Raw genomic sequence first — 13,284 nt, forward strand, 5'->3', positions numbered from 1 at the left:
CGACTCATAGACAAGCTACTGCTGTGTGCGGCAAAAGACAGTGCACTTTCAAAACAAAATACCATAGACAAAGTGGAGACTTCATTCCTACACAACATCGAATTCAGTGTTACCAACTCCGGATTTAGCAAGAAGAAGAATAAATCCCGGAAATTGGTTGTTTATCGATTATGTGAACTGGTATGAAGATCTTTCTAGAACATTCGAAAATTATCTGTATTAATCCCGAGATTGGAGGGGCAATAGGAGGGAAGGAGGGGGGGGGGGTGAGAAATGGGTATATAAGCCCGGGATTTTGATCAGTTAGGCATGGAGCAGCAGGACCATCAACAACATCATCATGAGGCATTAGAGAGAGAGAGAGAGAGAGAGAGAGAGAGATTGACAGAAGGCAAGGTGTTTTGGAGAGCTAAGTATGAGTGTTGTAATTATTTGTTGTGAAATGGCCAGTAGAGTTTAAAGTTTTGATATGATGAAAATAACTTTGAGTAGTATCTGTTGGACTTGTGTTTTGTGCGAATATGATGCACCTGTTTAAACTTAGTGTTGCCTTAGGTGTTCATAATGTGGATTGGCACTTGGTAAAATTTGCTGCACCTCCTGTGCATTTTGCTTGTTGTTGGCGGCCATATTGCTTTCAATAATTAATTGATTTTAGCTCTCCAAAGACCTTTTCCTTGCGAGATGATTAATAGTTTGTTTATTTTTGGTTTAAAGTCATTAAGCATTCAAATGTACCTTGTAATAAATGTTGGCTCTTCTAGCCTAGAGTTTTGAAACCAAAGAAAGTATTAGTCAGGGATATTTATTGTGTGTAAATTATAAAATATGTTATTTATGAGATGTCTCTAGTCAATTATAAAACATTTGTGATATATTTATGAGATCTAACTATTTTTGTACTATTTATGAGATATGAAGATTAACAATAAAACTTGGAATATATATTTGTGTTCGGTCAATGTTTTTGCCACCTTACATTTTTCAGCTTAGGTTTTGATTTTGGTTTTGATTTTGAATTTAATATGCAGGTTAGGCCCCATCTGGGCAAGTGTTACCTTGTGGAAGGAAACAAGAGTGTGCTTGCAGTGGGAGTTGGGACTCTGATGGGGCCCGGCCTCAACACGTTAAGTTCAAAATTTATTTTTTCTCGTATTCTGTCAACCTTACATTGAAAAAATTCATTCATTTCCAATTTTATGGGCAGTTTTTTATTTTTCCGCAATAGTCTAAAGTAAAATTGATTGGTTAACTGCGGATAGGTTACAGATATCTTATTCACCAATTCGAGGGTTTAGTGCCTAGGCATTTAGAGCAGATGAATTTTAATGCCACGTTACATCGTTGCATGCGATGAAGTCGGGAAATGAGCTTTAATGAGTTGCCAACCCCAACGTAACTAAATGACACTCTTCAAATTGATTAATTTCACAAACGACACAAAATTCCAGCGGGTGCTTTAATTGCCAGTTTTAAACTTAATTTGAAATGCAGCTCGCTTTAAAAATAAAAGTACCTAAACAACAGTAGACGATTAAACGAAGCTATTCACGTATTTTGCGCAACCATAACTTTCCATAAGGTCCTAAACGAAGCTATTCACGTATTTTGCGCAACCACCACTCTCCATAAGGTCCTTAATCCCGCAATATTTCAGGATCTACCTCAGTCAAAACTGGGTCTGAAGGACGAATAATAACTTGAGAATATTAAGGAAGGCCGTTCTATTTTTGTGCGATGGTGCTGCTATCTCTGGGGCACACACACGGTGCGCAGAGCTTCAGGAGAAAAACAACGCGATATCAAAAACCACTTACGATAGCCGAGTGGAGTCTGTTTACGAAAAGCACCTTTGATTTCGAATTAAGTTTTTAAAGTGTAAGTTTAGAAGAGTTAAAATTGCTAAAAGGCGTGTTTGCAGAGTACATTTTTAGGCGTAAAACAACCGGTAGAGATTCTTGAAATCACTTAAGGGACTTGCGTTACACCTTTACCTGCATTTCTGTGCTATATAATGTTACGGTCATCGCTCATATGCACTGGGAGAAGACTGCGCGCCAGTCCAGAGGAGACACCGCGCTAGAAGCACCAGATTATTACGACCTTACGGCCGGCGGTTCTCACGTTCCCCTCCCACATATGCGCCCTAACTTACAGTTCTCTTTGATTAGACATTCCAGAGCTTTTAATTCACACAGAACTGTGAGGGATCGCTCCCTGTTGTTGATCGGGAGGGTATTAGGGCTTCGGCAATGACCAGCGGCTGGGGCCACCAACCCAGCATAGTCACCGCCTCACTCCAGCTGACCAGACAGTTGGCTGTGTCCTGAGTCCGAAGACTTCATCAGCACTGCTGGCGCCTACCCCCGAGATCTGGAAGCAGCAGCGAGCGTCCCGCCTCGCCGATACACGAACGCCGCGCCCAGAAGTGCCACTGTCCGGCTGCCCCGGCAGATCAGTCACCCGCCGGTGGTGGAGGAGGGGCGGAAACAGAGTCGCTTTCGCCGCGGAGGATTCTGTCCGCGGCGCTCGTGCGCGCGAAGCAGCCGGGGCGCCTCTCGCCGTCAGCGCCTGGGGGAAGCCTTCATTCCACAGACGGGAGAGCCACACCCGAAGTTCCCCGAAGTTCATGCTCGCTTTTTCCCCCCCTCCGTTCTATCTCATTGTATAAACCGGCGTGGCATTAAATTTTGCGGTCGATCAGGATAGGTTAGCTACGTTATAAATACTTCAAAACATTGTGGACGGTTGGTTATATTAGTGAAGTATAGCTACATTAAAAAATACTGTAAAATCATTTCATGGTTGCTCAGCGAATAACTTTTTTTTTTTTAATATGTAGCTATATCCAGCGCTAGGAAACCGTTTACATGATTTCACAGTATTTTTTTTAATGTAGCTATCCTAACCAAATCAACAGTCCGTAATGTTTTAAAGTATTTATAATGTAGTTAACCTAACCTTTTACAATGAACAAAAAAAAAACCGAAGATGCACGATCGGAGGTTTGGCTCTCTCGTCTGTGGAAAGAAGGCTTCCCGCAGCGCGGGAGGCGAAAGCGTGGCTGCACGGAGTCCCGTCACGACCGCCTTTCAAGTCTGGCGGCGGAGAGAGAGATAGAGAGAGTGAGTGAGTGAGTGAGAGAGAGAGAGAGAGAGAGAGAGAGAGAGTGAGTGAGTGAGTGAGAGAGAGAGAGAGAGAGAGAGAGCTTAAACTGCTTCGATTAAAATATATTATCAATTCTTCATACCGCAACAAGCATGAAGCGCGCACTGCACTTCAACAAAATGATTCCTTTCGGAAACCAGTTGCCAGGAAATAGTCTTGTAATATCACAAGAAAGATAATGTGTATCTTCGTACGTTTTTCGACACAGTACTGAGTATATCTTACGAAAATTAGTACAAAATTATATTTACATTTAATTGATGTTTCATTCAAGCATAATTTCTCTTTAGAAAATGGAAAAGATAATCGAATATGTCATTATTTGACTATTTGGTTTTTGCTAAGCGTGCGCAGTTAATACCGGGAAGATATTCAGGGAACTGTTCACATTTTTTTTTTTTTTTTTTAGCTTTATTGCAACTTGTCCCAAAGAGCTGAAAGCTCATGCTGGGGGACTATACATACAATGTACAACGTATATACAACAACATCATCAACAACAACAACAACAACATAAACACATGTATCCGTATGGTTATCAATATCAAAATAGCCTATACACATACATTATTACGTTTTATCACACACGTCAAATGCTAATAACAGTAATATATATGATTACTACAAACATGTTCAGGTTTTCATAAAACTTTTAGTAATATTTAGCGGTAATAGCCATAAGAAATTACAATATAAATAACACATATCATACTCAAAAATATTAATTATAAATAGAACCCTTTTTCTGTTTTTTATATTTTATTATTATTATTAAACTAATTAATTCTTAAGTTTTTGTTTTTTTCTCTTTATCATTAGTCACTATTGCCGTTAATGTTTACATGCAAGTAGATGATCTCTTATTTTATTTTTAACTGAGGCATATTATGTTTTTTTTATTGAAGCTTTTAGATACTTCATTATAAATCCTACTCTCTCCTCTCGTTTGATAACCATAACATTTGGATAAATGGTCGGGTATTACTACGAACATTATTTTATATTAAAAAAAATATATAGCCAGTCATGGGGACTGTCAACAGAAGTGAAAACTTAAAACTTTATTTTTAAATGTGTAATATGACATCATTTCTACGTCACATGTACGTAAGAAAATGAATTTGGTATTATATCAGTACGATGTCAGCATGATATAATTTATCTTTAAATCATTTTTTTAGTCACAACAGATGTCAGTGGTATGTAAAAATTACGTAAAATTCATTACCTAGCTGTGACTTACCAGTGATGTCAGACCTAGGTCATGTATTCACGTGGTCTAATTAACTTCACTTACTGCTACTACAGCATGTCGGTGATGCGAACTCACAAGATTTTACCCATCCAAAAAAAAAAGTCCAACACGCACACTATTCAGTCGAGTGTATACAATGCATTAGTGTACATATGCGTATACCTGTACATACACAGGCCGCTGCGATTCGCCAGTCTGGCGCAACACGTCACTAGCATGTCGGTGACGCGAACCCATAAGTTTTGCCCCTAACAAAAAAAAAAATCGCTCAAAGCGACTAAAGAAGTTTTCACTTAAAAAAAAATAAAAATTAAAAAATATCTGTAGTTTTAAATGAATATTTATGTTCAGTTAAAGATAGCAGTACTTCCTGTGCAACAATGTGGTGACAAGCGCGGCTCCAGAGGAAGGGCGCAGGGGGGGCGATAGCCCCTTCCGAGCCCAAATTTTACTTCTTATTTCTTTGTAGGCAGGGGCGCAACAACTAAATTTCCAAAGGGGGAGCAATATACCTATTTATAAAGAATCATCGATCCCCCCTATTGAAGCGGGGGGTCCGGGGGTCCTCCCCCGGGAAAATTTGTATTTCAAGGTGGAAAATGGTGCTATTTAAGCAGTTTTACTATCTAAAAATTGATTACACAGCACTTTCTTTGGCCCCGTTTGCCCCCACTTCAAGGTTTCAGAAGGGGGGGGGGGCAAAATACCCTTGCCCCCCCCCCCTGTTGTTGCGCCCCTGGAGAGCCCTGCCCGAGAGGTCTTCCTGGAGCCGCCACTGGAGCGACAGGGAGGAGCGAGCGGGCTGTACGGGAGTGACCGCGGCTGTTGCAGGCCCGCCATGTCGTGGCTGGAGGACCCGGGGGCGGAGCTCTTCCGCGGGCTCCACCTCGGCGCGCTGTCCATGGACCAGGCCTACCTGCTGGCCAGCAGCGGGGTCGCCGACCCCTTGTGGCTCTACTCGCTGTCCGAGGACTGCCGCAAGGTACACCTCCTCCTGCTCCTGGGACTGCGCCCGTCCAGGGTGTACCAGGAGCCAGTGGCGGATCCAAGGGGGTGGCACCAGGGGCAAGTGTACCCCCCACCCCCACTCCCCGAAAAACCAGTTGTCTGCTACATTAAATATTGCCGACAAAAAATGATTGTTCCTGAAACCAATAAAATATTTTAGTATAATTAATGAATATGGACCGGAAAAAATTCGCGGGTTCAATGACCTTCCAGGATGAAACTCCGTAGTTCTACGTACACTCGGTCAAATGTCACCCGCTCAATGGCTGCTGTCTTGTGAGACGTCCCAACGTAGCAGCCTGTGATCCGATAAAGCTTTGGTGGGGCGTTTCTCATTGGCCCAGAGTCATCCAGGTGAGTTTTGAGCCAATGGCAGAGGCAGCACTGAGGTGTAACTATTTTTACTTTAGCCTATCGCGAAATGAATTAGCGAAATTTTTCCGGTCTCTATTAATGAATTTCTTGTAAAATCATAAAATATGGTGGTTGGATGCTACATATGTGTAGTGTGAGTAGATCAAATACAAATTTAGTAATTTTAAGACTTTTTTTTCTCTGGCTACTCTGAAATCCTAGAGTGCCCCCTCCGAGGTGAACCTCTGGATCCGCCACTGCGCAGTAGCACTACTTTGTTTGTTCGTCCAGATGAGTCAACCGGTGGTTTTGCTGCTATCTGGGCGTTTGGCCTTCAGTTGTACCAATTTGCCAAATTTTTAGAATGGTTGTTGTACCACTCTTTTTGACTCAACCAGAAAAGACTTATCCATTCTGTTTTAGCCGCCAGTGCCTGCAGCCAGAATATAACTTTGTCAAATTTATAACATGTACTTTGTCCAATTTGCACCCATGCATAAAATGTACACACGACGGCTGATGTTAAAAACGCTACAGTCGTTCCTTGTGGGATCTCTTGCATGCCATTGCTCCGGGACGGCACTCATTTACTAGTAGAGACCTGAAAAATTCGCGGGTTCAGTTCGTGTTCTGCTAAAATGCAAATAATTATACCTTAGTGCGGCTTCTGTCATTGGTTCACTGTTAATCTGGAGGACTGAGGGCCAATTAGAGACCCTCACTCTCATAGAAGTGTTGAATCACAGGCCACCCAGTCGAGACGACTCACAAGTCAGCAGCCAATGTATAGTTGGCATTTGCCCGAGCGTGTAGAGGATATTGGAGTCCATCCTGAAGTTCATTGAACCCGCGAATTTTTCCGGTCTCTACTTACTAGTCCATCACGACAGTCGCAACAAGCTACAGCGTGTTGCGGACCATCACGGTGTAAACATCTGTATTAGTTAATGGTTTGAGATTCTTTATCCTCTTGACGCTGCGCACTCACGAAGCTACACAGAAAATATATTTTTCTGTGCTTTCACAAAAAAAAATTCCTTTGTAAACCATTTGCCAATAAACAGCTTGTAACACTACAAGAAATGTATTGTAACCTTGTACAGCTCATGGTTATGGTTATTTTTGCATGTGTGAAATACGTGTTTCGACATAAAACTGAGTAGGTACCTATATCTTACGACATTTTTTTTTTTTAAATATTTTAACTCATGTTTTATTCAAGCACAATTTTTTTTTTTAAATCCATGGAAAAGATAATGGTTTAACCTTTCTTTTTTGTTTTATTATGATTATTCTAGTCCGCAGTTAATACTGGAAAGCTATTCAATGAAGGTTTATGATTTAACTATTGTAGGTAACCAAGGCAAACGGTGTCAAAAATCGGCCATTTTCCTCGTAGGATCAGTATGTTCCCCAATATTTGGCCCAAAATTTGACACAAAACTTAAATTCAATTTTTTTGAAAAAAAAATCAAATAAATTTTTAGTGCGGTACCTCGAGAACTATGAGACGTAAAAAGCTGCAGTTGAGCTCAAATTTTGGCATATTTAGTCTTCTTTAAAAACGGTAAGATTGATTTTTTTTCGCTACTACATATACTGTTGAAATTATAAGCGAAAATTTAGCGGTTTTTTTTGGTTGCGAATATCTCAAAACGCACGGGGAAATTTTGCTGTATAACTCCAGTTTCGGATTCAGCACCCAAAATAATAATAATAATAATAATAATTAGGAATGGTAATAAAACCGACAACTGGTTTTTTTTTTTTTTTTTGCGACGTGAAACCGCCATTTGCCTGTATTATTGTATGTACTGGGACATCACAAAGCTTTGATTCCCGGGTAAGACTCCGAACCCAGTACCACCGCGAACACTATTTTGTAGTGATACAGTTGTTTTTCGCGTGAACTTACAAAATTTATAAAAACCCGTATCTTCCATGATTATTTCTCTTCCATTTACAAAAAAAAAATCTAACAGTGATCAGTAGAAACTGGAAAAATTCGCGAGTTCAATGACCTCCAGGATAGACTCCATGATCCTCTGCCTACTTGGACAAACGGCGCCTGTTCATTGGGTGCTGAAATTTTGAGGCGTCTCAAGTGGGTAACTTGTGATTGGATACTTTTTTTTTATTGATTGTCTCTAATTGGCCAAGAGTCCTACACATTAACAGTGAACCGATAGCAGAAGCAGCACAACGGTATAAATATTTGAATTTTAGCATATCACGAAATGAACCCGCGGATTTTTCCGGTCTCTAAAGATGAGAGTTGCTCCCGACGGGCCAGTCAGTCTGCTTCAGCGCCGGGCTGGTCTCCCACTGACTCGAGCCGCTGACTCAGCTCCGAGCCGGAGTCCACTATAGCGGCACGGACGTGATGCGACACCAAAACATCGCCTTGCCAACAACATGCGGTATTTTTTTTTTTCACTCGAGCAACAAACAAAAAACAAACGATAACATTATAAAAAATGTCATTTTACTCTGGCAGTTCGTCGTGACGTTAGAATAAACATACTAGAGTTAGCATAGATATCATGCTGCGCAGAACTCCTGGTTGAAAGACGAAACATACTCCGGTTGCGTAGGGAGGCGGTCTGCAGTGCGGCAGCGCGTGGCATGGACGAAGCATATTACGATAAGCAGCTACCTAGTGATAAATATACTTAGATTCAGGTTTAGACTGGCTGGCAGCCTGGCGGTAAACGACTAAAGTCGCCCCCGAAACAACCAGTGCCACCCAGTGCAATGCGGACAGCAATGTCCAAGTTCCCGCCATTTTGCTTGGTAGTCTATTTCTACTCTGTCCAACTCTTCTTCCGGAACCATCCTTCTGTTTCCTGTAATCAACCTGCTTGTTACTGATGCATGAAATTTTTGCATCCCGCATGTAAGTGCCCAGGGTTTCCCCTGTGTCTATGCAGGTTTTACCTGGGCCCAACTTACCTAGTTTTAATCTAGAATAGTCAGTGAGGGGAGTTAGTCATGGCTTAAACGTTGCCATGGCTGGCCAATCCCCTCCTAGCACATGATGCATGCTACCTCTCCTGCATGGTTCACAACCTATGCAAGATTAGAGCGTATAGGCTTCGGCCTGAGACGCACTTAAGAGTCTTCCCTACCCAGACCTCTCCAGAAAACTCGTAGCTTTAAGTTAGGTTAGGAAAATAAAACATTTTGAAATTTTTACTCCATCGCGCCCGAAGAAGTTTCACTAGCGTAGGCCTACTTGGGTACAACTGGAGTGTGTGACCAGCAGGAGTAACGGTCGGTTGAGAGGAGGGGAAATGTCTTGGCAAGGTTGCCAACTGAAAGGTAAATGTTCCTCTCACCGGTTCAGAATGTGCCGGAGCGCGCGCGTTGTCGACGTAGAAACCAGTCTGCGTGTCCAGGATGCCAACGGTCTTGTTTCTCGGTAAAACCGCCGCAACCACAAACATACCAACTAAGCACGCAGTTGCCACACATTTGAGGTTATGGTAAAAAAAAATAAAGCACTTGAAGCCGTGTCCAAATTCACGTGAAGTAAATACATGTATGTGCTTGTCCCCGGAAGTGACTTCTAAACTGGAAGTGAAGTATAAAAATTATTCGAAAATAGATGAATATTTGTAACTTCGCGCAAACATTGCAAATTTAAAAGCCTTTTTAGGCTATATTTTTATATGGGAAAATAAATATATTTTGTTGATTTAAAAAAAAAATTGTAGTAGGAAAATGATTTTGTCGACCCAACAAAATGATTTTTTCAACTCAACTGTATGGATGGTGATGTGTAATCAATTTTGTTTCTTACCAAGTTTGGTTTAGCTAAATAATTATTTTGTCACAGCAAGTAAATATCTGTTTCACCACATATAAATAAAATATTTGCTTGATTAAAAACAAATACTTTTTTCTCTGTGTGGGTTTTTGTGTTTGTAAGAAGATACGTGCTCCTTAACTTGTGACAGTTTTCATTTATGTTGTTTATAAATGGTAATTTTCTAAGTAATAATGCTTCAGCAACTGTCTTGAACCTGTCCATAAAAGATTTTGTAAGAGCTATTTACTTTGAACGCGTGTCAGATGCAGTTAAGAGTATGTTAAAGAAGAAGAAGAATATGACTACAGTTTTGTTTGAATGTCGTTATGTTCGTCCTACCTTAATAGAGTTATTTTTATTAATAAACTTAATTTTCTACGTAGTTCACTTTGAGTAAATACAAGGCTATAATTGTTTTATCTTTTAGATGAAATAAAAAAAATACATAAAATAACATTTCACTATCAAAAACTGTTCTCTGTATTTTTTCCACTGTCAGTTCTTGTGTGCCACTCACCTGATAGCCCTATATGTAGTGATTAGAAAAATTCCTGTTTTAATAGACTCCACGATACTCTATGTAAGGGCTTGTCCATTAATCATGTGATTTTTTTTTAGCAAAATATTTAACCCCCCTCCCCCCTAGTGATTTTTGGTGAGGTTTCAGACTACCCCTCCCCCCCCCCCCCCCTTAATAAATCACGTGTATTTTTTGGTACAAAATATTTTTCAAAAATTCAGAATATTATCTTTAAATATAGGTATAATCTAATTTAATTCTGGAAAATTAAGCACAGTGATAAAAATGACCAGACACACATTAAGGTTGCATAAAAATAATAAAGGAAAGGCTTATATGTGATTTACGCATGTATTCGGCGCCAAAATCACAGTCTTACTGGCGACTGGCAAGCCGAGCCGGGTGGTTCATGTTGCGGCGGGCGGGGATATTGTTGCCCGACTACGGCGAGTCAAGGTCACGCGTCGCTTTTCGGTTTAGTAGAAATCGCGCAAAAAAATAAATACACGTGATATCTCTCTACACCCCCCCCCTCCCCCATTGTGATATTTCGTGATTTTTCCCGACACCCCCCCCCCCCCCCCCCCTTTTCGAGCCTCACGTGATTAATGGACGATCCCTAACCGGTCAAATCACACTCACTAATTGTCTACTGACACGTGACAACTGTTAACTGGGATGTTTTTGATTTGATACTTCTTTTGTTGAGGGGTTTTTGTCATTGGCTCACACAGAAAAATTTTTTTCCCTGTACTTTTAAAAAAAGAAACCTGATGCCAAGAAACAGTTTGTAACTCTACAAGAAATACACTGTAACTTTGTGCAACACATGGCTACAGTTATTTTTTGCGTATATGAAATTAGGTTTTTTTGAGATAATACTCTGAATCATGGAAATGATAATAGAATATTAAATTACTTGAATTAATTTTTGTTTCATTACGCTTATTGATGTGCGCAGTTAATGTTGGAAAGCTTACTTTTAACTACTAGAGGTACTGGGACAGCGCAAAGCGTAAATGCCCGGGTAAGAATCCGAGCCCAGTATTTTGTGGTTGTTGAGTCGCACAGTGTTGTTATTCAGTTTTTTTTTGAAAAACAAGTGGCCTTTGGCGTTAGGGTTTTGTTTTTTTGTTTTGTTTTGGGCTGAGTAGTTGTGATCTTGGAGAGAAATGGTTGCAGATGTATTTTGTGCATTGAAACATGAAAATTCCATAACGAGTTCTGATGGTACATATTTAGTTTAGCATTAAAAGTGCAATTCCGACTTCCAACATCTTACTTCATGGAACAGTGGTGATACAGTTGTTTTCGTGTAAATGTGTGAATGAACAAATATGTGTAATTTTCACATAAATCCTTGACGCGGACCGCGGCAGCAGGAAGGTAGAGTGGTCACCTGTTGTCCGCAGTGTCCCTACTCGCTGGTGGGAGACCTGCGCCCCGGGGCCAACTACACCGTCAGCACCAGGAGGTGGGCCACGTGGCGACTGGCCAGGTTCTCGGGGTCTCCGCCCCAGCGCCTGCCCGCCGGCAACACCAGGTACCTGCTCGCGCGCTGCCGAGACGACCCCTTGCGATGACGGGGTTGCTCATCCCTCTGTCCCTTCTGGGGAGTCACCCGATGCGCCAGTTCGCGCCAGCCCCGCCCACCCGGGAACACACACGGTGTGCAGAGCTTCAGGAAAAACAACGTGATTTCAAAACTACTCAACATATCCGAGTGGGGTATGTTTACGAAAAGCATTTAAGAGTTCGCTGAGGGCCGAAAAGTATTTTTGATTTCGCGTTAAGTTTTTAAACTGTATTTTTAGAAGAGTTAATATGGCTGAAAACGCATGATTGTGGAGTAAATTTTAGGCGTAAAACAACCGGTATAGATTCTTTAAAGCACTTAAGGGACTTTCATTTCACCTTTATCTTCATTTATCCGCCATATAATTTTACGGTCACGCTTAAATTTCACAGTTATCCTGTGACGACGAAAAGACTGCGCGCCAGTTCAGAGACTTGCGCTTAGAGGCTATACCGTGCTATAAATACCAGCGAGCGTCGCGCTTATCGTCCCGCCTCACTAACACACATACACCCCTGACGAGGCGGGCCCCTTAACTTGTTACTATGCGCTGAACACCGTTTTAAGCACACGTGCTGATAAGCGACCGTCAAGGCTACCAACCCAGACGCGCACAAACACCAGTAGTCTCCCGACCCCAGCATTGTTAGAACTTCCTGTCCTGACCAGCTCTTCCTGTACTGAGCCTGCCTGCTTATCGAAATATTGCCAATCTTATATGCTGGCAGCAGCACCTGTTCTGAAACTGTTCTGAATCCCAGTCAAGACGTAATCATTAAACAGTAAAATTTTCCCAACAGCGTATCAGAGGATCTTTTCCAGGGGCATTGAATTTTTGCGAAAATATTTCATACTCTAGTTGTATGTTAACGGGGCATGTTCCATTCCAGATCATTGTTTTATATGTACGTTCCACGCAGTTAAACTTGCCGACTTTCAGAAAAAAAATAGAAAAAAAATTAATTTTATCGCTAACCTTTTGCTTGATTAGCTGGTAAAGTTGCACTTTTACCTGTTTAGAGCAGAATATATAGGAAAATAAAATGGAATATAAAACTGCAGAATTTTTTAGGTTTGTGATATGGTTTCATTTATTTCAAAAAATATATTTAATTTTACATTGGCTTTTAAAATCCTCAAAATGTTTATATTCAAAGGCTAAATAAAACTAAATATTTTTTTTGTCAATATATATTGTTACGAACGTGAGCAAGGCCGGGACATGTGCAGGTGCAGAGCTGGCTGGCGACTGCCGCAACATGATATGCGCCGCGCGCGCCTGGGAGATAACAAGGATTGTCGCTTTCCCCCCTCCTTTCCATCACTCCCCGCGCGGCGCCCTGCCTTTGACACGTAACTGACACCTGACAGCTGCGGAGTTACGCGAGCCGCCGACACGTGTTTCGAGAGATTTCTGCCGTCGGGATGGCTCGGAATGACGCGACTGGCCCCAGCCGCGAGCCGCGCTCGGGAGTTCTGGAAGGTGTCTGGGCCTCTCTCTCTCTCTCTCTCTCTCTCTCTCTCTCTCTCTATATATATATATATATATATATATATATATATATATGCCCGGGACGCCGGCCTTGAGAGAG

General features: G+C 41.4%; 1 protein-coding gene across 1 annotated transcript in view; it reads left to right on the forward strand.

Annotated features, from left to right (window-relative positions):
* Window positions 1-13,284, forward strand: part of LOC134539516 (heparan-alpha-glucosaminide N-acetyltransferase) — a 47,306-nt gene that overhangs the window by 8,496 nt on the left and 25,526 nt on the right. The window contains exons 2-3 of the mRNA XM_063381604.1: window positions 5,255-5,405; window positions 11,529-11,659. Coding sequence (XP_063237674.1) covers window positions 5,262-5,405; window positions 11,529-11,659 — 275 coding nt within the window. The 5' untranslated portion in view covers window positions 5,255-5,261. The remainder of the gene's footprint in view (window positions 1-5,254; window positions 5,406-11,528; window positions 11,660-13,284) is intronic.

The sequence above is a fragment of the Bacillus rossius genome, chromosome 15 (assembly GCF_032445375.1).
Source record: "Bacillus rossius redtenbacheri isolate Brsri chromosome 15, Brsri_v3, whole genome shotgun sequence".
Classification (NCBI taxonomy): Eukaryota; Metazoa; Arthropoda; class Insecta; order Phasmatodea; family Bacillidae; genus Bacillus; species Bacillus rossius.